The sequence below is a fragment of the Orcinus orca genome, chromosome 2 (genome assembly GCF_937001465.1).
Source record: "Orcinus orca chromosome 2, mOrcOrc1.1, whole genome shotgun sequence".
NCBI lineage: Eukaryota > Metazoa > Chordata > Mammalia > Artiodactyla > Delphinidae > Orcinus > Orcinus orca.
In genome coordinates this window covers 20,026,395-20,051,958 of record NC_064560.1, presented here as the reverse complement: position 1 = coordinate 20,051,958, position 25,564 = coordinate 20,026,395, and the positions used below count along the sequence as shown (strand labels likewise).

Here is a 25,564-nt window from a genome sequence, read left to right as displayed (position 1 = left end):
TTTGAGGTAAGGATAGGAAAAGAGATTCTGAAGTATATACACGTGCTTGAGGGAAGGGTCCTGTATTTTCATTAGCCTCTGAACCTTGGTACGTGAATGAACCGACCGTTTTTCATTACATAAGAGCTGGTCACCCTCCAGTAGTTAGATGGCTATAAGGACACTAGCCAACTGGAAACATTTGCTTATTACGAATGTTATTCTCTTTTATATCCTGTGCTATGCAGATTAATTCCATATAGCAGATAATTAGGAGAGGCCAAGAAAGTCCCTATATAGGTCTGTCTGTTAAAAAAACTCTAATGCCGTAAACGGTTGTTTGCATACCTCACTACATATTTTTCAGTGGGGTTGGGAAGCGTTGACCTAATTGGAATTCAGGGCTATTTTCCTATGAAAATACCGTATCTCCTGGATTAGAGTAGAAAAGTTAACAGCTGAGCTTTCTTTTTTAAAAGCTGGATTAAACATTACCTGCATTTATGTTGTTGTTCTTTAATATTAGCTGTGGAGTCTAGCATTTAAATGAAGTCTATAATCTACCTGTAATTACAATTCCATACCACCACATGCATTCTGTGCTTTTATTTTATGAAAAAACTAATTTCAAATCTCCATTGAAACTAAGCTGAATACAAAGTCTTAATGAAGGAGGCCTGTGTCCTGGTTACAGAAACAAGGCGACTGTCCTTTGGCCTTAAAACTTCAGGAAGGGCTCTTCAAGCGGCTTCGTGTTTGCATGTTTCAGCGCCAGAGCGTAGGAATAGACTCTGGCGTCCACTGTCAGATGTTCATTAGCTACCAGATCTAGAGGAGGTGAAGAATACAAGTCAGATAATGAAGTTGATAACGGATAATACCCCTTATCAGCCAATCAGTGTTTACTGAGTGGCTACTATGTGCCAGTTCCTGTGCTAGATGCTGGTGGTATAGTGATGAACAAGACGTTTCCTGCCTTCAAGGATCTTACTCTAGCAGAAGAATACAGGATGTAAAAGCAGGACTATGTTTCCAGCATGAGATAAGAACAAGAAAAAGTTAAAGACAGAAGAGCACATATACCAGGTGATGATTCTGTGTATTAAACAGCAAAGCTTTAAGTTTATAGATGCAACTGTTACTTCATAGATTGCTCACTACAGGGCTTTGTTGCGCTGAACTACACAGTGATGATTCATCCATCCTCTCCACTGTCAGGGACACACAGGTTCCAATGTGCAAGTTCAGCTGTGTGCTCGGATGGACTGGATGAGGTCTCTGAATCTGACCACAAGGGCCTTTCATGAGAACTTCTGTTTTACTCAGGTGGAGGCCCCCAGATTTCCAATCTGCCCCTTGTTTCCCAGCCACTTGTTTAGGAACAAGCTCAGAGTCGGTTTGACCCTCAAAGACAGAGTTCTGTCCTGCTCATCTGTGCCAGCAGGTGCTGGGTGAGTGCTAAAAGCTATTCTTCATAGAAAACTGAACTCCACGTGCCTTCCTACTCCTCAAATGGTACGTGTGGAATAAATAATCTGATTACTATATTGTGATGCTAGTAAAGCCAGGAACACTGTTTCTTTGCCCCTCCCTCTTCCTATATATATAGATCCTTCTACCTCCCTATTTTCCCCCCTCTTTTAAGGCTGGAAGGGAAGTTACTGGAAAGGAGAAGGAAGGAATTTTTTTTAAAAGGACATTTTTCTAATACAACAAATAAAAACAATAGCACATAACCTTCAAGCATTTGTGTGTCACCATTATCCCATTTAATTTTACTCCTGCCTCCTCAGAGGTAGGGGCTGTCCTACTGTTCCCGTTTAATGAGAAGAGCTAGGAGCCTGTTCTGAGCTGTAACTAACACATGGTTGACTGAGCCTCAATCCAGCCAGGCCTGTTGGCCTCAGAGTTGTGCTGTGACGGGTGGCCATGGCTCTCCCCGAGTAAACACCTCAAATCACTGCATCTCCTCACGACGAGCACTTCTAACTCTGACCCTGGGATCCTAAGGTGGTTTCTACCTTAGGTCTGGTCTATAAAAAGGTAACGTAGGGATGGAGGCTGTCTGGGAACCTGAAATCCCAGCAGTTTTTGAAAGATCCCCTTGACTTTTCAAACACAGACGTCAGAAATAAAACTGTACGCCACTGGTACTCACGGGAGGAAGGAAGAGACTGCTCCCAAAGCTTCAGGTCAAACAATGCTTCAAGTTAATTTTTGAAATAAAAACAATAGTATTCAAATTAGGAGATCACCCACTTCTTTGTCATGAGTGACTGGAGACGAACCCAGCTGGCAGAGGAGCCCCCGAAGGCCCTGCCACGTCTTTTGCAGTATCTCCTTGTGTAGGGTTACTGGAGGACATCGGCCCATGGAACCTTACTAATTTTTACAAAGTCCTATGAGACGGGCTGACTGGGAACCACATGTAACTACATGACAAGTAGTTTACTAAGGGGCACGCTGCTAGTTAGTTCATTATATCAGCTTATCACACTGCGTATATATTAGATGCCTAAATATTTGTTAAAATCTTTAACTTAGACCCCACACAAAGAACCGTCCAACATACTGGCATATTTGAGGATCAGTTAAGAGATTATTTACTATACCTTTGCATGGCAGGGGTTAAAGATTGAAGGTATAGAATAGTTTTGGCTAATCAGCAGGCCTATGTCTTGACTGTTCTGTAGAATTAAAAAAGCCCCTAATGAAAGCTTTCACTTGACATGGAATGTTTTGCTCTTATTTTCAAACTCTGTGCCACCTGGAAAGGAAACTTATTATGTAGGTCAACTGCAGTCTTAAAACAGTTTCTAGGTATTTGAGTTTAATGAGGAAGAAATAGAATTATATTTAGTACCCCGTTGGTGGGGATGGGGAAAACAGAGGAAGTGGGGTAATCAAGAATGCTTACCATCAATTCTCTTCAGCAGGTCATTCTTTGGTAAGGAAATCACTTCCACAAATTCTAAACAAACAAAGTGCAAGTGAAAATAAAGCCGGACACCAGGCGAGCCCAACTGAGCAACTCACAATACCATGGCCGCTCCCGCTGCACCACACGGCACTCAAGGCCAGCCCCCGAGCAGGACACGTACCTCCATCTCCTGAAAACAAACAGAAGGGGGACATCTCAGCAAGGCCCAGAATGGTCAAACGCTGCAAGGCTTTTGTGCAAGACGTTATCAAAAAGGCTATAAGAGTTTAACAGAAACCTGGGTCTCTACTAATTTAATTTATACACGTGGTAAAACAATTCCAACAGTACAAAGTTATTGTTCTCCAAATCAAATGTTTTAATGGCCAAGTTTAAAGCATATTCTGTGATATGCATATATGTATTTTTAAACTTTGTTAAAATATACATAACATAAAATTTACCAATTCAACCATTTTTGAAGGTACAAATTCAGTGGCATTAAATACAGTCACATTGTTGTGCAATCATCAGCACTACGCATCTCCAGAACTTTTTCATCATCCAAAACAGAAAGGTGGTACCCGCTGAACAAGAATTCCCTATCCTCGGTGACCTCTATTCTACCTTCTGTCTCTATGAATGTAGCGATTTTAGGTATCTCACATTTGTGGAATCACACAACATCTGCCCTCCTGTGTCTGGCTTAATTTCACTGAGCAAGATGTTTTCAAGCTTCATGTATCAGCATGCCTCGTTGCTTTATGGCTGAATAATATTCCATTTTAAGAATAGGCCACATTTTGTTTATCCATCTGTTAATGGACACTTGGGTTGTTGCACCTTTTGGGTATTGTGAATGATGCTGAATGAACATTGGCGTCCAAGTATCTGTTTGAGGCCCTGCTTTCAATTCTTCTGGGTATTTACCTAGGAGTGGAATTGCTGGGTCACCTGCTAATTCCATGTTTAACTCTCTGAGGAACTGCCAAACTCTTCATCAGCATGTTATATTCGCTAGTTTGAAAACTGGGCATTTAAAATTAGCTGCAGTGGGAAACTGAACACTGGGAACAACTAAAAGGGACGGGAAATGGAAGACCTCCACTCCAACACATGATTTACGGTGGTGTCTGTGTCACCACCACCTTTTAGTGGGGCTGCGAGAGCACATGGAACCGACAGAGGCATTAAAGCCTCTGAATCCAAACTTGCTAAGAAACGTGGAGCAAAGAATTTCCCCAAAGCTTCACTAAATATGGAACTCAACAAAAACAGTTAAGATGGTGCTGTGCTGTAGCACCTCTGCCATTCTTACAATATTGATGGAGACAGAAATCAGAGTGATTTCGAAGATTTTCACTGTTTATGATTTAAGGCCTGTAGTCCTTATTACTAAGCGGGAATAAACTCCATATAGAAGGTATGGAAATGTGTAATTGCACATTTTATATAAAGAAAGCACAAAAATCAATGAAGTGCTAAGAGAAAAATGCTGAAATACATAAGATTAGGAAAATAGCCAAGAGTACCAATGAAGCATCTCTGAAAGACCATTATTCTATTAACAAAAATCAAACTAGCAGCAAGTTAAAAGAAATTTAATACAACGCAACCACTGTAAACGCAGCCAACACGTGCTTACCTGGCTTTGGCTTAGGCCTTACGTTTTCAGCATCGTCTCCATTGATAGTTACGGTTACAATATGTGTGGTACAGTTTGACAAACCTGGATCCATACAGACAGCTGGGGAGAGAAGCAGCAGATCACCTTTCCAGACACTAGTCAGGTGTCATTCATTTCATCACTTAAATGTCTTTGGAGGAAGAGTGGGCTTGTAACTCATAGTTTATGTAGAAGTTACGCAGGGGAACTGGTTTCTCCTATTCCCTTAGTATACACGCTGTAGGTCTGCAGAACACATATGTAGTTAGTACTCATATTTTCCCCAGAGTTCCTGAGGAAATTTTGGTAAATCTGAGGGGTTAGATGCGGTAATATCCTTTCACCGCATCAAGAAAGTCTTCTAGTGAGGAGCACGGCATACGGACGAGATGAGTACGTAATAAAGCTTAGAATGTGGGAACCCCGAAAGGCACCCTAATCTCATAATTCTTCTCCAACTTCAGCCCTTTTTGCTCAGCCGTGCTCTCATGGGGCAGGGAGGTTCACTCTCAGGTGACCAACCCTCATCAAGGATTTCTCTTCAGTGAATTAGCTAATAAATAAATCCCTGACCATAAAGAACACCCAAAGAATCGTCCCTTTCACATCCAGAACAATCAACTGCTTGGCTAATTTTCAAGAGTTTGTCCCCAAGCACACGCATGGGAAGCAGCACGAACCTGGGGAACATTCAGCAACGTCGCCCTTGTAGCCAGTTTCTTCCTCGAGCTCCCGAAGAGCAGCTGCTTCTGGGCTTTCGTTGTCATCGATGAGACCTGCAAGTCCCAGTCATGTGAGAGGTGGGACAGGGAGCCCCTTCTCCTAACACACGAGCTGCCGAGCTACGTGTGAACACAAGCAAGAGGTTTGGGAGAAGTGGGCGTGCAGACAAAACTGATTCCGGTTTTGATCTTTTATAGAAAAATTAAAGACAAAAGAACACCCCTGGGCAGATTTAGTAGGTTCTGTTCCTCGTGTTTAGACCTAGATGTTTTTGTGAGCATCTCAGCATCAAGCTTGTTGTACAGCACGGATCTCCTGGGCGGGTAAGTGGCTTGGTGGTGGCCAACTGGCCCCGGTTTTAGACTAGTCATGTGACTACAGCACAGGAAGCCTGTGCTTTTTTTTGTTTCCTCACATGCGAGGTGGGGACAGTGTTTCCCATCTTGCCTTCCTCCCTCAGGGCCATATGGAGGGCTCTGGAATGCAATGCTAGGATAAACGTCACCTGGGAGGGAGAAGATGGGAAAGAAGGGAAGCAGGGGGGAGGGGACTGTGGGTAACACTAGTTCATTGTGAGGAGGGAGTAAACGGGCCGAGTGGGAGGAGGCCAGCAGCATCGCAGATCCTTTCTCCTGAAAGGAATTTACAGGATGCAAAGAAAAAGTGAAACATGGGCTATTCAATTACTTTTCTGTTGTTTTTTTGGGCCACATCAAGCGGCATGTGGGATCTTAGTTTCCCGACCAGGGATTGAACTTGTGTCCCCTGCAGTGGAAGCTCAGAGTCTTAACCACTGGACCACCAGGGAAGCCCTCAATTACTTTTAAAGTTATTAATTTCTTCAGTGAAATGGCAAGGAAGTGAGAAAGAAAATAAAGCTGTTACTTATGTGTTACTATGGGATGGACTTTGAAAATACAGAACTTAAACCACTAATGATAACTGAGATCTAACCTCTTCAGATGGGAACAAGCCAATTAAGTGCTATAAGGATGCACTGCATTCTACATACTTCCTGTACAACTGAAAAAATATTCTAGTTGAAATTAAGATGATTTCCTTGGCCTGTATACATACAGGAGGATCATGGTTCTTCCCCATTCACAGTTTCTGGAGTTAAGAGCCAGGCCTAGTTATTACTGTAAATTTGCCAGAGGCAGATCATTAGTGATAGAAAACGAAATACCTTGACAAATTAGGAAAAGCCAATGACTCAAAAGAGGCTAGAAAGAACGCTGCAAAGAGGAGGGCAGGTGGCCTGGAAAGGTGAGCTGTGATACCGCTACGGATTACAGGATCACTGGAGTGTGGCCTGGAGGTGCCTCACTGCGGAAGTGGTTTTGTTTTACTTAAAACCGCATGGACAGATGAAAAGGTGTTCAATGTCTAAGCTCTGCCGTTCTCAGGCTCTGCCCTGGCCCAGTCCAACAGTCCCTGAGGGGCCATTCTATTCCCCAGTGTTCAGTTACTCACCGGCAGGGAATTCTAGGCAGTAGCCCCCCATCGGGGGTCGGAACTGCTTCACCAGAATGATGCATTCATAGTGAAGGGTTCTTTGCAGCACGGGGATGACCGCCACACCTGCCAGCAGGAAATAAAACCAGGAAACCCCAATGAAAGGTCAGGAATGCCAGGAATTTGTTTACAGCAATCTAACTATTGATGAAAGCCCACATTTTAAGAAATGCTGCAGCTGAAATCTGTCTTGTATCTGCCATTAGCAATAGGAAGTTAATTTAAGCTACAATACTGGCAGTTAACTTTGGAAGTTATTCTCATTAAAAAAAAGCAAGGAAAAAATAATCACACTTCCGTATTATTTAATTTTTCTTTTTATAAAAAGCTTGTTTTTATTGCCACAATTTCTTTAAAATAAAATTGAAACTAGAAGTAAACATTTAGCCCAGGGTCCAGGACAAATTTTGGTCTACACGAACCGCTACAGACATCATTTCTCGCCCTGCTGCAGCCAGGCCGCTGCTGAAGTTACATTGATCTCTGTGCTCTTCGATTTCCTTTAAGCAATAAATCAAATAAGTTCCAACGTTTGTCGTATATGCTAACTAGACTGAACTTCATTGTTTTAGGATAAAAGACCCTTTCTCCCAAGTTTACTTGGGCTTCAAACCAAACCAAAACCAAAAACCACTGGATTCTGGAAAACACAACTGCCCAGGGGGACCATCGGCTCCTCTCGCTTTCCCAGTAGGAAAACACAGCAGCTGCGGCAGCTGCTCCACTTCCAGGAAAAACAGAACACAGAACAAAATGGAAAAAAGGGAAAAACAAGGAAGACTTATTGCCCAACTTCCCCTAGACCAGAGGTGGTTTTCAGGACTTTTTCTGGGATCTTTGCAGGCAAAGCATCCAGGCTGGAAGGGAAAGTGAACTGAATGAACAGTCTTTTCCTAAGTCGTTTCCTCATCAACTTATAAAAGCAAGCTGTCAGAAAGCGCCAAGTCATGCCAAATAAGTTTTCCAAACGAAAGGCTCTCACCCAGATCCTCTGACCAGAACGCAAAAGATTTCTAGAAGTCATAACACATCTAGATACAGTATGTGGCTTCAAATTACACTGACTTAAGTTTGGCCTTAAGTATGATGACATCTTCCCCTCAAAAACACTGTTCTGAGCTTAGGTAACAGGAACCGGAAGTTATTGATAAAGAAAGCTTGATTTACTTACAGTGTTGCAAAATAGAACACCAGAGTTAAAGATAAAAGATCATACTTGAAGATAACCCTGCTCTGAGGTCTTGGTTACAGTAAAAAACCCTCCTACCCCCAGTCTCCTAGTCCTGTGTGGGACTTCCTTTCGGGAGAGTTCTAACAGGTTTGCACTCATACCATCAGCCGACTGGCCTTTCCTCGTTGTCCGTTTCACAGTTTCCCAAGTTCTGTTCAGGCAGACAAGAAAAAACAAAAGCATTAGTGCTCAAGAGGAGACTTCTTAGGTTTTGGGTGTATAACCAGCACCTTACAGATGCAAAGCATGCAAATGTGCTAAAGATAGCAGCCAGGAACACCACGCAATAAAGATCTGTATCAAAAAAAGAGCCAACTGTGCTTTCCCACAGCCTCTAAAAATTATCAGAGAAAACCACTGCCTCCCACATCTAACTCTCTACATCTAAACAGAGGGCCTGCTCATCACTTGAGCTGCCTTTCAAATCAGCTTTCAAATCATTTACTCAAAACACTTCTGTTTGGATCATAAATTTGCGTGAGCAGCACAGCGGGCGATCACAGCTTTAAAGGCGATTAAGCAGTCAGTGCAAATCCAGCCCCTGTGCAAATTCCAAATGATATCCTGCATAATGTAAACCATTGAGACGTTTATTTATAGTTTAGATTTTAAAAGCTGTCACCTCAGCTACACAATGTAAGAAAGTAGGACCTTCCTGTTTATTAATTGAGGAATTAATAAATTTAGGTAAGTACTCTGCTTTGCATGTGTGAGATCCTGTCTAAAGGGAAAATGGTCCCTAAAAGAACAAGTGGGGTGAGCAGCTCCTGGTCCCCCCTCACAGCTTTATTCCTGACTAGCTATTTGTTTCAGGGAACCCGGTACTGACAATCCAGTTACTGGAACAACCGTGTTGTTTAAAGGGGGAAGGGCGCATGAGGGAATTTCCTCCTCACTCTTAGCCCTTCAACAGAAAAAAAGCAGCGGTTAGAGATGGGAGTAAAGAAGCAAACAATTTTGGTTTAAAAGAAGGAAGACAGGGCTTCCCTGGTGGCGCAGTGGTTGAGAGTCCGCCTGCCGATGCAGGGCACACGGGTTCGTGCCCCGGTCCGGGAGGATCCCACATGCCGCGGAGCGGCTGCGCCCGTGAGCCATGGCTGCTGAGCCTGCGCTCCGCAACGGGAGAGGCCACAACAGTGAGAGGCCCGCGTACCGCAAAAAAAAAAAAAAAGGAAGACATCTGGATGGCTCCGGAGAAAGAAAGCAAAGCACCCATATCTGACATCTGTCTCCCTACAGTAAGACTGAGGGTAAGAGGTGCTCCGCGGAGGAAACCTCGTACTTTTTATCTGGTTGTCCTGGAGGCTTGGACCTTGCCACATTTCTATTAAAAAGTGTCAGAATTTAATCTGGTTAAAAAAAAAAAAAACCTTTCGGTAAACTGTAGATCTTTTAGTATTGCACCCAAATTCTGAAGTGCAAATATGTCAAAAATGAACCTGTGAAAATCAACCAGACTACCAGGACGACTCACAGCTGCCCACATTCCTGTTAGTAGCAAGAAGCCAACCAACAAGCCATTCTGATCAGTCAGTAACTCGCAAGTGACGAAACACCTTCTGGCCCAGTTCTCTCTGCTGCCTCCTAGGGTTAGAGTCCTAAAGACTGAAGAAGACAGTGCTGGGAAAAGCACTGAAGGTCCCATCCCCAACACACTAGGAATAAAGGAAGCAAAAAGAGGAGCATCATTATAGTGGTTACGCTGAATTAAATAAGCAGTATGGAGCCATAAAATAGGTACGTATTTATAAGAAACAGTAGAACGAGAGCACCCCCCGAGAGCTCCAGTCATCTCAGAGGGACTCAGAGAGGAGAGACGTCCATCTGATTGTTGTCTTAAAAGCCTCTTGTAGCTTTAGAATTCTGATTCTCGTTGAGTTACTCCGTTTTTAGTCTTTGTTATAAGGAAAGCCTGTTTTACTTTCTTCCCTCTAGTCAACCAACTCCAAGAGGTAGGCAGGGTGACAGAGGGGGAGCTCAGTTCTCTCCTGAATGTCAATACAGGGGCACACAGCCGGCACATCTTTACTCTCCCCAAATCAATTCCATACCCTCTTCCATGAACGAGACAATGGAACAAAGGATTTTCTAGCTGCAACTTAACTGTTCTGTACATGCAATAGTACTGTAAAGTACTGAGATTCATTCTTCGAAGCTTGACATTCGGGTATGCAATGTTAATGTTTCACACAGGCGCTCTCCGGAGGCTGCAGGGCAGCCCTACGTATGGACGGATGCGGAAGACCGTGCTGTAAACAGGCCACACAGTGTGGAGTCTGGGAGACCTGAGGCCACTCCCGACTACTGAAGCAGACTCTCCGGAGGTGAGACCGAATCCTGAGTATTTGGAAACAAATCCCCAAGTGATTCCGAGGCACATCCCTGATGAAGAAGTGCTGGAAGGAAGAGAGGACAGGGGCAGGTGCACAGCCACATGGGCCCCAACCAACACGTACTCTTCACACTAACTAGTGTTAAGGGCTCTATTTTGTGTTATAAACTTAACTCTACAGGAAGGAGAACCAAGCTGTGTCATGGTAGGTTAGGCTCTAAGCTCTGGCTACGTTTTCACAAGTGTAAGTATGTGTGCACCTGTCGTGTTCCCCAAGTCTCGGGCCTCACCACACACAGCTCACTGCACGTAACAGGTACCCCCTCCCACTCTGTGGATGGGGCGTAGTGTGTGTTAAACCAGTTAGCTTTCTTACTTTGGGTTTACCCAAAGTAAGCTTTCTTAGATTTTAAAAGCTGTCACTTCAGCTACATAATGTAAGAAAGTAGGACCTTCCTGTTTATTAATTGAGGAATTAATAAATTTAGCTTTCTTACTTTGGGTTTACCAGTGCTATGAATATCTTAATGTTCCCCATGGCTCTCCAACATTGAACCTTATTACTGTTTTTTGGTACTTTAGTAGATATAGTCAAAAGTGGTTTAAATCACTGGCAAGTCCATGTACTTTCACACTGATGATAGATGTATTTATTTCCTTACGAAGAAACTTTATTCTCATTTGATCACTTAGCAAATAGAGTTTTTATGTTAATGAATTTATATCATATAACCTGGATACTAAATTTAGTTACATTTTCCTATCTTCTCATTCTGTTTTACTCCTTTTTTGTATTTCATAAGTAAACGTTTAGCACATTTTTTTTCTGTTATTTATAATATACAGAATTACTAAACAGAAAAGTTGGAAAATAGAAGAAAAAGGCTAGTCACATAGCTGCCATTAATATTTTGCTACAGTTTTCCTTCTAGCCTTTTCTTACACATTATTTGGCAGGGTTTAAAAACCATATATCCAATATCCTATTTTGTTACCAGCTTATTAGCTTTTCTGCTACTGCTCGGTTGTCTTCATGATCTGCCGTGGAGACGGCTGCTTAGATTCTGACAAATGAATACACTGTAACAATTATTTCTCTATTTTTGAGATGTTGAGGTGAATTTCAATTTATTTGTCTTTTAAATTTATGATGAACGTTTTTCATGCATAAATCTGATCCCAAATAGTTTTCTCAGCATAGTCTCAGACACCGTGGGCGCCAGGCCCCAGGAACTCCCTCCCGGCCCTCACCCACATACGTCTTTATGGCGACTGGTACACAGTGTGAAATGCTTTACAAAACTTTCCCCCCCAATTTTCATTTCCATGAGCAAGGTGTAAGCCTGTAAATTTTACCTCAAACCCAGTAGCAATTTCTCCTAAATTCTAATTCAGAAATTAAAACTGGTTTAACAGAAGGAAGTCACCTGTACTGTTAATTATTCTGCTGCTTTATTAGCCTAAATTAGGCTTGGCCCAAAAGTTTTAGGTTCACCCTAATCTACTTGGGAGAATGGTGTTAAAACAGCTTAACTAGATTCTTTACTTAAGACAGAGTTTACAGTGAGGAAAATATCAAAGTTTATGCTAAACACTAAATAGAGACCCTGAGAACCCAAATCCTCAGCATTTTACAAAAAGAAGAAAAAAATACTTTACCTTGTTTTACCAGTAGGATCTCTGTAAGTTGTTCTTTCAAGCTTGACCCATTTTCCTTCTGAAATTAACTAAAAGATCAGATAGTAAGTTGGGAAACTTTCAAGCTGAGCTGTTTTTTATTTAGTTATTTTTCCTTTCAAACTTTTTGTGGCTCTCAATGATCACGCTTCCCTCCCCAAAATTTGTGTCCAAGTTTTCTTTGTGTCTAAAGAATTGAAAGTTGTTTTTCTGATGGTGGGCCTGCTGTCCTGTGGAGTTTTGGAGGTAGGACTGAAGAGGTGAAAAGAAATGAGAGTTGACAAATTCTTGGGAGAGGGGAGGACGGGGGTACCTAGAAGGGAGCATGAGGGAGGGAGGGAGGGGTTTCTTGGGATGCTCCTAACCGTCTCTCCTCTGATCTGGGTGCCAGTCACGCGTGTGTGTTTAGGATGTGAAAACTCAGTGGCATCTGACTGTCAATGACTACACAGCAAAGGTGAATACAGGGATACCACGGCCAATGACTACATTTCCCATAATGACACATGGGTTTACCACCCAGTCTGAGGGGCACGCAGCATCGTTTTGCCTGGATGCCAAGATTAGGTTACCAGGACTAACTTACCTACAGACTATACTGACTGAGCACAAAGGTGCACTGTGTACATAAAGCAGTAAGTAGCTTTTTTCTTACTATTCTATCTGTCACTTGTCGCCAGCAGCAACCTAATAATTATCAGCAGATCTGTTCACAGATAACACAGAAAGATTTTTAAATCAAAAAGAATTCCAGGGCTTCCCTGGTGGCGCAGTGGTTGAGAATCTGCCTGACAATGCAGGGGACACGGGTTCGAGCCCTGGTCTGGGAAGATCCCACATGCCGCGGAGCAACTAGGCCGTGAGCCACAATTACTGAGCCTGTGCGTCTGGAGCCTGTGCTCCGCAACAAGAGAGGCCGCGATAGTGAGAGGCCCGCGCACCGCGATGAAGAGTGGCCCCCGCTTGCCGCAACTAGAGAAAGCCCTCACACAGAAACGAAGACCCAACACAGCCATAAATAAATAAATAAAATTAAAAAAAAAAAAAAAAAAAAGAATTCCAGAAAGGTGTCAAGCTCAGAGTTCCAAAGATGAAGGATTTAAAGTTTATCCACTACAATGGTTCCTGTAGGAAGAGACTTTTTAAAAGGTAAACTGGATAACACACAAGACATACATTAATTCTGGAATTTAGACCACAACTAACAACTTAGGTTTTTATTCTTCTTAAACACACATATTGAGACCACAAATATCTAACCAAGATGTGATACCTAGGGATGAAATGTCTAAGCCCTAAAACTCACATGATTTATTCTTCTACCCAGAGAAACTTTTAATAAAAATTGAAACAATAAGGTCCTACTGTATAGCACAGGTAACTATATTCAATGTCCTGGGATAAACCATACTGGAAGAGAACATAAAAGAGAATGTATATATGTGTATTACTGAGTCGCTTTGCTGTAAGCAGAAATTAACACAACACTGTAAATCAACTCTACTTCAATAAAAAATAAATGAAAAAAATAAAAATTGAGAATTTTAAAAATCAACAGTCAAAACTCACTTTAAAAACAGCCTCAATTTCGCTAATACATATAATTAAGAATGATACACCACTGCTCCCACACAAGAGCAAAATGCCCAAGTCCTAAAAAGGGAGCGGGAACAGTGTTTAAAACCTGTCTTAAAGAATGAAAAACAGGGGCTTCCCTGGAGGCGCAGTGGTTGAGAGTCCGCCTGCCGATGCAGGGGACACGGGTTCGTGACCCGGTCCGGGAGGATCCCACATGCCGAGGAGCGGCTGGGCCCGTGAGCCATGGCCGCTGAGCCTGCGCGTCCGGAGCCTGTGCTCCGTAACGGGAGAGGCCACAACAGTGAGAGGCCCATGTACCGCAAAAAAAAAAAAAAAAAAAAAGAATGAAAAACAATCATTTGAAACAGCAAATAGTCTATACATTTCTTTTAAACTCAGCTTAATATGGCGAAGGAGAAGGGAAGTAAAAATCAATGTATACCTCCTCTGAAATAATAGACTGCTTGGTATTTTGAGAATCTGCTGGTTCTTGTTGCTCCATTTTCACTTTATAGTCCCCAGGCTGTAAGAGAATGAGATGTGTTTAGGCTACATTAATTTTTCTGAATTACACATTTGTCCATAGGTCACTGGTCAAAGTACTTAAATGGCGGAAAAACTTGTGTCATCAAAGCTTGAGTTTCTCACGTGAAGACTGGGGAGAGCTGCCCCAGGTGGAACAGGAAACGCAAGGCCTCGGGAACAGCCAGGAAAGAACGGAAAGCGTCCCGGTGAGACCGACCCACACCCTGCTATGCACAGACCTGGCCCTTAGACACAGCCTGAGATCTCCTGCGCTTTCCACGGGGAAACAGTACAAAGATTGTACACCATTCCCAACACCCGCCCCTCAACTGCTGTCCCTTATCAACGCTTATCAGCGAAACTTCGAGTTGTTGGCTGGCTGCTTCTCCCTCCCCTTTGTCTTTGTGTGTGTGTGTGTGTGTGTGTGTGTGTGTGTGTGTGTTAAATGGATATACTATTCTAATAATTTAAAACTGAACAGTTCAGTGGCCCATTCAAAGTTTTAACGTGTCAACGGAACAACTGCACATAATGAGTTAACTAGAAGCAAGATCTGTTAGGAAAGGGCAGACCCCATCCCGGGTGCCATGGGCTACTACTTTCTCCTGGCATATTCCCTCAATTCTGTACCCTGAATGTCTGAACATCTTTTTTCTACCCTCAAAGTTGATTGATAATCTGGCTGCATATACAATTATGAGCTGAAAATCATTTTCTGTCAGCAGTTTGGAGACACTGTTCAGGGTCTTGCTTCTAAGAAGCAAACTGGGGCTTCCCTGGTGGTGCTGCAGTGGTTAAGAATCCACCTGCCAGTGCATGGGACACGGGTTCGAGCCCTGGTCCAGGAGGATCCCACATGCCGTGGAGCAACTAAGCCCGTGCGCCACAACTACTGAGCCTGCGCTCTAGAGCCCGTGAGCCACAACTGCTGAAGCCCGCATGCCTGGAGCCCGTGCTCCGCAACAAGAGAAGCCACCGCAATGAGAGGCCTGCACACGACAGCAAAGAGTAGCCCCTGCTCACCGCAAGTAGAGAAAGCCCACGCGCAGCAATGAAGACCCAATGCAGCCAAAAATAAATAAAATAAATAAATTTATACACATATATATAAAAAAAGCAAACTGGCTACTGCTAAGAAATTTGGAGTCACTCTGATTCTAGATCCTTTCCAAGTGACCGGTGTTCTTTCTCTGGAAACCTGCGGTTACTTACATCTTCACGGTGATGTTGGTGTTATTTTAGGGGATTCAAGTGGGTCCTTTCAATCTGGAAACTTCATTCTGTGCTTCCTCAACTATTTCACTGATAATTTCCTCCCCTCTGTTTTCTCTCTTCTCTCTTTCAGGAAATAATACTTAGCTGTTGGACTTCCTGAATCGATCCTCTGTCTTGTCTTTTTCATTCCTATTTTCTGTTTCCTTGCTATTTTATCTACATTTCTCAGTGGCTATTCCAACCCTTCACTACCCTGAAGTTCCATAGTTCCTAACCTACCCCACCTCCAAACTTTAGCTCCAGGGAAAATAGAAACCATCAAACAACAACTCTCTTACCAACCATCTTAGAAGGAAAGTGTCTGCTCTGTTTCTTCTGGGACCTAAAGTGATAATTAAACAGCAAGTTTCCCTAGAACACAACCAACAAAACAAAACTTAAATAAACCTTCTCAGAATCCTGTTCTCTGCTCCAACCTTGCAGGACTTCTTGAAATACCAGATGACACTACTGTGTATCTTTACTCAGGCCATCACTATCTAGTCCCACACGTCATCCGTAAGCTGGAAATACAAGTACCTCCGATCCCTAAACTCCTTTACCAACCATAACTCATCCATCGCAAGTCCTCGAAATTCTACCTCTAACACTTTCTGAAAGTGTCCTACCCCTACTATCCCTGCTCTGGTTTAAAAACCTTAATGTCTCCCACTTGGAATGAAATTATTTCCAAAACTATCTCCCAGACACTAGATTTTTGTTTACATTATCCAACTTTCAATATTGCTTGCAGTTATATTACTATAAAAACTCCCTAAAATCACTGACACATAAATGAATGAAGGAAAGGAGTGCAACTGGCTAAGTCTAGAGAGCCAACCTGTTTCTAAGAATCAGGTTGGTGTGGGGCCTGCTTAGGCTTGTTCTGAAGAAGAGTTCCTCGTCTACTGGTCTTTATCTAATTAAGTTAAACTCAATTTCAAAATTACCTTGGCACAAAGTTAAAAGATTCACACTTTCTGATTTCAAAACTTACTGTAGGGCTTCCCTGGTGGCGCAGTGGTTGAGAATCTGCCTGCCGATACAGGGGACGCAGGTTCGTGCCCTGGTCCGGGAAGATCCCACAGCCGCAGAGTGGCTGGGCCCGTGAGCCATGGCTGCTGGGCCTGCGCGTTCGGAGCCTGTGCTCCGCAACGGGAGAGGCCACAACAGTGAGAGGCCCACGTACCACAAAAAAAAAAAAAAAAAGCCACAGTAATCAAGATGGTGTGGGTACTGGCACAAGCATAGGCTATATATAGATGGATAGAATTGAGAGTCCAGAATTAAACCCATTGATGTACAGTGAATTGATTTTCAACAAGAGGGCCAAGAGAATTTTGGAGGAAAAGAACAGTCTTTTTAACAAATTGTTCTGGGACTAGATATACACATAGATAAGAATAAAAATGAACCTTTACCTAATACCATCTATAAAAATTAACTCAAAATGGATCAAAGCCCTAATTGTAAGAGCGAAAATTATAAAACTCTGTGAAGAAAACATAACTTTAAGTCTTCATGATCTTGGGTTAGTCAATTGTCTCTTAGATACGACACCTAAAGCTCAAGTGACCAAAGAAAAAACAGATAAACTGCATTTCATCAAAGTGTAAAACTTATTGTGCTTCAAAGGATACCATCAAGATAGTAGAAAGATAACCCACAGAATGGGAAAAAAGTTTGCAAATCTGATAGAAGACTTGTATGTATGTAAAAAACTCTTACAACACAATAATTAAAAGACAAATAGCCTAATTTAAAATAGGCAAAGGATCTGAACAGATATTTCTCCAAAGAAGTGTATACAAATGGCCAATAAGCACATGAAAATATGCTCAACATCATTAGCCATCAGGGAAATGTAAATCAGCACCACAATGAGATACCACTTCACTCCCGCTATGATGATTATAATAAAAGAGATAATAACAAGTGTTGGTGAGGATGTGAAGAAACTAGGACCCTAATATATTGCTGGTAGGAATGTAAAACAGTGTAGCTGCTTTGGAAAACAGTTCCTTAGAAGGTTAACCACAGAGTTCCCATATGACCCAATAATTTCACTCATAGGTATATAACCAAGAGAAATGACACACAGGCTCACACAAAAACTTGTACACAAATGTTCACAGCAGTATTATTCATAATAGCTCCAGAGTGGAAACAACCTAAATATCTATCAATTGATGAATAAATAAAATGTAGTGATTCCATACAACAGACCATTATTCAGCCATAAAAAGGAATGAAGTACTGATACATGCTACAACATGGATGAACCTTGGAAACACGCTAAATGAAAGAAGCCAGCCACAGAAGGCCAAATATTGTATGATTCCATTTATATGAAATACCCAGAAGAGACACATCCATAACACAGCAAGCAGATTTGTGGTTACCAGGTGACTGGGGGAAGGAGGGACTAGGGTACGGCATTCCTTTGGATGAAAATGTTCTGGAACTAAATAGTGATGACGGTGGCACATCTTGTGAATACACAAACCCTTCTGAATTTTATAATCATGAAGGTGAACTTTATGGTCTGTGAATTACATCTCAATTAACAACCACCACCATTGCAGTCTTAAAATTCCCAACAGGTAAGTGTGTAGGATAGTTGGGTTATTGACTGTCACCCTGGGTCCAAAGGCTGACAAAGCCCGGAAGACCAGTTTGCAGAGTTCTGCTCTGGACTCAACAACACTGCGTTGCTAAACCACGCAACCATTTTACCGTCCGCTGGGTACACATTTTGTCTGATGCTCAGTACGTATTTATGCTATATTATTAAAACATTATGAACACTGTCGCTCGCACATTATTTTGTGGGCCAACTCAGGAATTACTCTGGCAAAGAAGCGAAATTTGAGGTCTGAGGTGAGGAAAGATGACTATATGCTAAAGAAATAAAAATGCCCACTTAATGAGGATGAGAGAAAGAAATGCCTGTACATCTTCACACTCACTGAAGCAGAGTGAAGGGGGGAGAAGGGTGCTAATCTATACAGAGTGATCAGGAAAGGCCTCTTTAATTCGGTGACAGTTGAACAGAGGCATGAAAGTAATAAAGTAGTAAGCTACACGTACGTTTACATACTTAGAGACAGCATGTGAATTATACGCATAAGAAAACAGGCAGCTATTCCTTTGAAAGTACCCCAGACGGTAATTTATTAGGTAAACTTTTAACTGGCATTGGTTTACATCAGACAAACAGTTTACATTATTACAGGCAATCACAGTAGAGTGCTGCCCCAGATGAAAACGAACCATAGGTTAGTTACATAAACGGCTGGCTACCCGTCTCCACCTGAGTGTTCTACATCCAGAGAAAAGAACTTTATCCACCTAGATTTTTATCTTCTAGATTTCCATTCCCTTCTATTAACAACATATACATCAGAGAAGGAAAGTTTCCTCCACTTCTAGTTCTGACATTTAAGAGAAAGTAACTCTCAGGCAACCAAGCAACCCCATTTAGTGCACAATATAGAATCTGTCTAGAACGGTACAAGACACTCGGATTAAGTCAAAATTTCTACCTCCTTTAAAATGACGTTCCGACTCAAACTTCTTTTTTTTTTTAAACATCTTTATTGGAGTATAATTGCTCTACAATGGTGTGTTAGCCTCTGCTCTACAACGAAGTGAATCAGCCATACACATACATATATCCCCATATCTTCTCCCTCTTGCGTCTCCCTCCCATTCTCCCTATCCCACCCCTCTAGGTAGACACAAAGCACCGAGCTCATCTCCCTGTCTGACACAAACTTCTTAAAAGCAGAGAACTGCAGTCCTTAAAGGTACACGTGCCACCAGAAGAGCAGATAGGCAGAGCAAGATAACCTCTACTTTCCTCTATGAAAAGATTCATAATCTGGATTCCCAGGAGACAAAATGTCAGTAACACCTAATTTAGAACAAGAGGTCCTCCTACGACCCCCATGTGAGTATCTTTAGGGGCAAAGGGGCATCTAGTTCCTTCAGATTTACATGACACTTTAAGGCATTTATGTTATCTGCTGGGTCCCCTAATGTTTCTCTTTACAGCTGCCCTCAGATTTTCAAAGGGATTGTTGGTGGGCTAAAAAGGTGAAAAAGCCCTATTCTGAAGGATGGTTCCCCATCCACCCCTCTTCATCTAAATTAGCTAAACTCAAGTACAAAACAGTCCCAGTAATCAAAAATCGACCCTCAGTTGGCAAATGCTAAACTATTTATAAGCAGTTGTTTCAAACAGACTGTATTTTAAAATGTTTAAGCTAAAATGTTAGAGGTCTAGAAAAACAAAAAACAAGCTCCAGACATAAATTACAAAAAAAGAAAGAAAAAAGTGGCTAACAGGGCTGGGCCTCTCGAGGGTAATTACTTAGAATGCAATCAGCCCCAAGGGGGAACAGTATTCTCTGGCAATCTATGAACTGTGTTAAAAACAAAAATGGGATTAAAGAGTGATTTCAGAAGTCTATTCTTTACCACGCGATTCCCAAAATGTTCAGGATTGTGCAAGCACGTCAAAAGTATTACTGAGGGCTTCCCTGGTGGCGCAGTGGTTGAGAGTCCGCCTGCCGATGCAGGGGACACGGGTTCGTGCTCCGGTCTGGGAGGATCCCACATACCACGGAGCGGCTAGGCCCGTGAGCCATGGCTGCTGAGCCTGCACGTCTGGAGCCTGTGCTCCGCAACGGGAGAGGCCACAGCAGTGAGAGGCCCGCGTACCGCAAAAAAAAAAAAAAAAAAAAAGTATTACTGAAACAGAAAAAGAACATTATTCTTAGCACCATTTCAGAAACAGAAGCTAAATAGTGCGGTGTGGGGCTGGTCACCAGCACAGCTCTTCAGAGACCAGACAGCTCTCCACGCCCGGCTGCATGCTTGTCTCCAACACCACTGTGACACAGCTTTCCTAAGCCAACCCCATGCTACGTCGAGATTTAAAAGTAAAATTTAATTTGGGCTTCCCTGGTGGCGCAGTGGTTGAGAGTCCGCCTGCCAATAAAGGGGACACGAGTTCGTGCCCCGGTCCGGGAAGATCCCACGTGCCGCGGAGTGGCTGGGCTCGTGAGCCATGGCCGCTGAGCCTGCGCGTCTGGAGCCTGTGCTCTGCAATGGGAGAGGCCACAACAGTGAGAGGCCCGCGTACCGCAAAAAAAAAAAAAAAAGTTATCCACTTCGTTAGCTAGAACTTAAGGTCATCTACATTTTGCTAATAGGTGTACGTTATACGTAAAAAACCCCACAAAAACCCGCATGTACATAACGCTGTGTTCTAATTCACATAATCTGTTTTAACCTACTTTGGTTTGAGCAGAGAAGGTCTATGATGTGTCAGATGTGTGACTTTTCCAGGGCACAAAAAACTCCAGTGAAGGAAAATGTCACAGGATTCTTTGAATTCCTGTACAGTGTCGGGCAGCAGCGTCTAACTAGCTTTGTGAGCGTGGGCAGTTCAAAAGTTCAAGTATACAGCAAGTGCAAAGTGACCACTATTCCTGCCCTGGGGACCTTATATGCAAATAACCAGAAGGGCAAATGCCTGCTAGAAAGATAATGCAATACCAGGGTTTTTTAAATGAGGCACAAATCACATCCACTTGGGAGGCAGGGAAAATAGAAAAGACTTTTAAAAAGCTACTATTAAAAGGTAGTTTGATACTAAGATATGATTTAGAGACCAAGAAGGCAGGGCAAGCATTCTGAGTAGAAGGAACCACATGAACAAAAGCAGAGATACTAACTGGGGGAAGGGTTGAGAAATCACAGGAGAGTTTGGCAAGCCCTGGGGCCCTCAACTTTTCCCTCCCTACTCCCTCCAAAACAAACAATCAAAAAAAAAAACCAAACAAACCCCACATATAATGGATGATATTAACAAACACATTTCCAAAGGCTTACACAGATTCGGCTGGATGCCCGCCCCTATCCCCCAAATTTGCTGGCAAACAAAGCACTCAACAACCTTAACCAGCAGGCCACAAACTCCTGCTGCTAGGCACGTTCCTCTTGGGTTTAGCACTTACAATTCTCCACTGAAGGGAGGAAGATAAAAGATCACATTTTCACAAACTTGTGTATTTGAGTATTAGGAACAACAGCTGGATTAAAGTTAAGTGGGAGTAAGATTCAAGAAGTTAAACTGAGAACCGCAAAAGTCAGGCTGTAGGGTTTGCGCCCAGGCTCTCATCATTCACGTATTACAATACCCGAGTCCCTGCAGCTTGCTGAGCTTGCAAAGTGAAGCAAAAATCAGAGCGAGAAATCACACATTGGTTAATCTCTCCCAGCTAATAGCTGAGTATTGTAAACACCATCTATACTCAACCAAAGATGTAGGAGCTCAAATCGTAAGCAAAAACTTCTGATTGACAAATGAAGGTCAGGCAGTTGGAACAGTTTAATAATTGAATAGAGAAATCAACAAGGCAACTTGAAAGAAATTAAGTGGGAGATCAATTTTTGCAAAAAATAACGATTGTGTTGTTAATAGGCATGTCTAAAATGCTATTCTACAGTCTTTCAGAAAAATTACACAGAAAAGCCTCTTGATTTATAATGAACGAAGTACCATTAGTTTTGTTATATTTCATAATCTTGGTTAAAATCATAAAGCTTCAAAAATTTTAGTTTTTTTAAAGATAATATTTTGATCAGTCTTCTTTTGTACCATCTATGGTAAAATTTTGGTAACCACATCAAATGGATTAACTTCAAGTGAGCTTTTCTTTGCTGACAATTAACCTCACATAACTTCCTGCAGTTGCTTTGTCAATGATGCAAAGCCACTGAAAGCTTTCTTTTTTCTTTTCTTTTCTTGTAGTTGTAGGGGTTGGATGGGCAGGGAGGGACTGACATTTTACTGAAATTATACTTGGTGATTTATGATCATTAACCAAGTGATTTACAATCATTACCTTTAGTTCTGGTTGAGCAAGAGTGAACTGATTGTAATTACCCCTTGGAAAAGTTAACTGGTTACAGCCACAGAGTAACAAGACCAGTAAAGAACCTCTTCATAATTGCCCAGGAAAGAGATAACATAGGTTTGGACGAGGGTGGACCAGGAGCAAGCAGATTTAATTCCTTGCAGATGAGACTTTTTTACTTTTCCTAAAACAGTTTCTGGGGAAGGGGTTTCCAAAGCTAATTCCAAGAAGGAGATGATCTTAAAGAAAACTGGGAGAAAGGGGTGGTACAGTGTTCAAACTTGGAAACACTGAGTTTGAGATGTCGGTAAGATATCCCAAGTGGAGAAAACCAACAGGCAGTTGGAAACACTAATCTAAATATTAATTATATTATGGATTCAGAGAAGGAAATGTTTTTTCATTATTTAATTTGGAATTGCTCAATTACCCCCCTATCACTTTGGTTACAGATATTTTTCGGCCCTCATGAGAAAAAGCAACAATTTCCACTGTTGTAAAGGTTTCATTGAAGAAACTTGATTAATATAAACAGTTGATGGCTAAATGAAGAAAAGGTAAACATGGTGGCTAATAAATAATGAAAGCGGGGCTTCCATGGTGGCGCAGTGGTTGAGAGTCCGTCCACCTGCCGATGCAGGGGACACGGGTTCATACCCCGGTCTGGGAAGATCCCGCATGCCGCGGAGCGGCTGGGCCCGTGAGCCATGGCCGCTGAGCCTGTGTGTCCGGAGCCTGTGCTCCGCAGCGGGAGAGGCCACAGCAGTGAGAGGCCCGCGTACCGCAAAAAAAAAAAAAAAAAAAAGAAAGCGAATTTAGCTGTACCCATTCAAAATACTGGAGTGTCTGTTTGTAATATCAATTTATTCGATGCTGGTTAAATGTGTAACAAGTTACTTAAAATCAGCTGTGAGTAATACTAAAATGTCAGCACTTCTAAAGTATATAGCCTGAATAAAAGACATCTGCATCAAATCCCTTCCCTGTAGTGTCTATATTTAAGTTTACAGACTTAGCTGCTTCTTTACAAATAACTGCAATTCTCACCTCAACCTCTACACGCAAGTTTCTTGGGCTTCCTCCCAGACTGACTACGTTCCCAGTTTCTACTTTCTCCTATACATCTATTAATTCCTATCTTCAACAGAAAATACCTTACCCAAATTAACCCCATCAGTGCTAACACTGCCTTCAGCTGCAACTTGTTTATTTCTAGGTCACATCAAAAACAAATATTTGAGTGACCACTCCATCCGGTATCAAGTCTCTCTTAGATCTGGCAGCCTGGCACCATTCTCCCAGCATCTATGGAATATTGCTTCTTTCCCCCATCAAAACAGAAAGGATTGCGTAATCGTGGATCTCAGAAGTGCTACCGACCCACTACCGCCGCCCCTGCCCCAACATACTCTGCAACGGCAAACTTCATTTACCTCCGCTTTGAAAATGTATGTTTAAAAGCTCTGCTCCCAATTAAACCACTTAGGAACACTTTTTGAGCAAAACAAAACAGGAAACAACGCATATTCTCGGTGTGTGTGGGGGCGGGGTTCTAACGCCTAATGGGCAGAGAATCCTGTAATTATACGAATGAATACCTTTCTAAAGAGGCTTGTAATCGGTGGGGTTCTCACCTCTTTCTAATTTAAAACGACTTAAGATGAGCCAGTAAGAATGTGCAATTTTAAGGAGCTATCCGAAATGTGCGCCCTTAGGCAAAGGTGCCTGGGACAAGCCCAAGGCACGTAACTGTACGAAGCAAGGCTAGGTTTAAAAGGCGTTTCTCAGCACCTAATCATTTCTCTTTTCATTCATTTAAAGAAATAAATAAAAGCGAACTTTTTCGTTACTCTACTTTCTGACCGCCATCTGATACGCCCTTACGAAAGGAATAGGGAAAACAGACGATAGGGTGATAGGGGACGGACGAAGAAGAGGGAAAAAGAATGGTATAACAAATTCGACTAGCATTCCTTACAGTCTTGTGAATCCAGCATGGCATGGGTACGGACACGATCTGGCTGTGTTTTTGCAAGCTGCTACTTTTGAGAGGCTAGAATAAATGAACTTGACGCTCAAAGGCGACACCTCTCCTTTCCTCTGTTCTCTCAAATCTACCTCCTCTATTCACCTCCAAAGTCCAACTCCCCAGGACCGTACAGACGGGCTCGTTCCCTCTCTCTCACAACCCTCCCCCACCAGAGAAGCGGGGCCATGCCTCCCTTTGCAGATGCCTCCACCACTGCACTCACGCTAACATTTCACTGATGTTTCCTACTTTCTGTACCCCGAGTAGCCCAGCTCTTCCACCCCGGTTCCTGGTTTGCCTCTGAACCTGCCCTCCTTTCCGCGCCTCGCGGGACGCGAGCTGGGTTCGCAGCCGGGAAGACGCGCTCCGCTGCCGGCGTGCTCCAGGTGTGCTCCCTCCCTCCCCCGCCAAAGAGACCCTGCACTTGATTGGCCCGCGCCGAGTTACCTACTCCCAGGCGTGGGGCGAAGGGATGGGTACTCCTTTAGGAAGGGGGAGGAAAGGAGAAAGCACGGGTCCAAGGCAGCAGTCTCAGGAGATGCTGGGCTACTGCGGGAGCCGCAGGCGCGCCTCGCGTTGATGAGAGAAGGTGCGCGCTCGCCCCCTCGCGGCACCCGTAGCACCCCCGCTGGTGACCTAGCCGCAGAGGATTACCTTCCGGGGCAGTGCGCGGCTAGACGAGAAGAGGAGCCCTGCATTTACAATCCTCGTCTCAACAGTTTCGGAATTCCTCTCCCGTGGACAGAACTCTGTGTGTGTGTGCGTCTGCGTGTGAGTGTACCCTAAAAAAGCACGCCCCAAGATTCTTTCTCTCCGCTCCTTCTTCGCTCCTTCCTCCTTGCTTAATAGACCGGAAGTGTCCTCTCACCAAACCAGCTCGGCGGGCACTTCCGGGACGGGAGACCAGGGTTCCGGGAGGGTTCTGGGAGGAGAGGGAGAGGCGGCGGCGACGGCGGCGGCGGGGGCGGCTGGAGGATGAAGAAGGAGCATGTGCTGCACTGTCAGTTCTCCGCGTGGTATCCACTGTTCAGAAGCCTCACCATCAAGAGGTGAGACGAGAGGGGTTACGCCGAGGCAATGGGCAAAAGGGGATTGCGACATTTGGGGCGACTCCCAGCTCCATAAAAAAACTGCAGGCCTGGATGGGAGCGCCAGGGCCGAGATTTCGACTTCCTGGTGGTATTTCGGGTGGGGAGATGAATGAAG

At 43.2% G+C, this 25,564-nt stretch overlaps 2 protein-coding genes across 10 annotated transcripts in view; one reads left to right on the top strand and one right to left on the bottom strand.

The window, feature by feature from the left end:
• Nucleotides 1–25,142, bottom strand: part of NUDT5 (nudix hydrolase 5) — a 41,008-nt gene extending 15,866 nt beyond the window's left edge. Inside the window, exons 1-10 of one of the 7 annotated variants that reach the window (XM_049706182.1) lie at nucleotides 25,013–25,142; nucleotides 14,064–14,144; nucleotides 12,026–12,093; nucleotides 9,591–9,689; nucleotides 8,136–8,185; nucleotides 6,762–6,869; nucleotides 5,246–5,341; nucleotides 4,545–4,646; nucleotides 2,897–3,089; nucleotides 571–807 (exon numbers count right to left, since the gene is read on the bottom strand). In XM_049706182.1, coding sequence (XP_049562139.1) covers nucleotides 2,917–3,089; nucleotides 4,545–4,646; nucleotides 5,246–5,341; nucleotides 6,762–6,869; nucleotides 8,136–8,185; nucleotides 9,591–9,689; nucleotides 12,026–12,093; nucleotides 14,064–14,123 — 756 coding nt within the window. In that variant the 5' untranslated portion in view covers nucleotides 14,124–14,144; nucleotides 25,013–25,142 and the 3' untranslated portion in view covers nucleotides 571–807; nucleotides 2,897–2,916. Of the gene's footprint in view, nucleotides 1–570; nucleotides 808–2,896; nucleotides 3,090–4,544; nucleotides 4,647–5,245; nucleotides 5,342–6,761; nucleotides 6,870–8,135; nucleotides 8,186–9,590; nucleotides 9,690–12,025; nucleotides 12,094–14,063; nucleotides 14,145–15,358; nucleotides 16,371–24,307; nucleotides 24,759–24,805; nucleotides 24,970–25,012 lie in introns of those variants that run through there. The other 6 variants (XM_049706180.1, XM_049706179.1, XM_049706177.1 and 3 more) reach the window with 6 other exon arrangements.
• A 14-nt stretch (nucleotides 25,143–25,156) lies between these two features.
• CDC123 (cell division cycle 123) overlaps nucleotides 25,157–25,564 on the top strand; it is a 57,437-nt gene continuing 57,029 nt past the window's right edge. The window contains exon 1 of one of the 3 annotated variants that reach the window (XM_033439225.2): nucleotides 25,157–25,407. In XM_033439225.2, coding sequence (XP_033295116.1) covers nucleotides 25,334–25,407 — 74 coding nt within the window. In that variant the 5' untranslated portion in view covers nucleotides 25,157–25,333. The remainder of the gene's footprint in view (nucleotides 25,408–25,564) is intronic. The other 2 variants (XM_033439226.2, XM_004275864.3) reach the window with 2 other exon arrangements.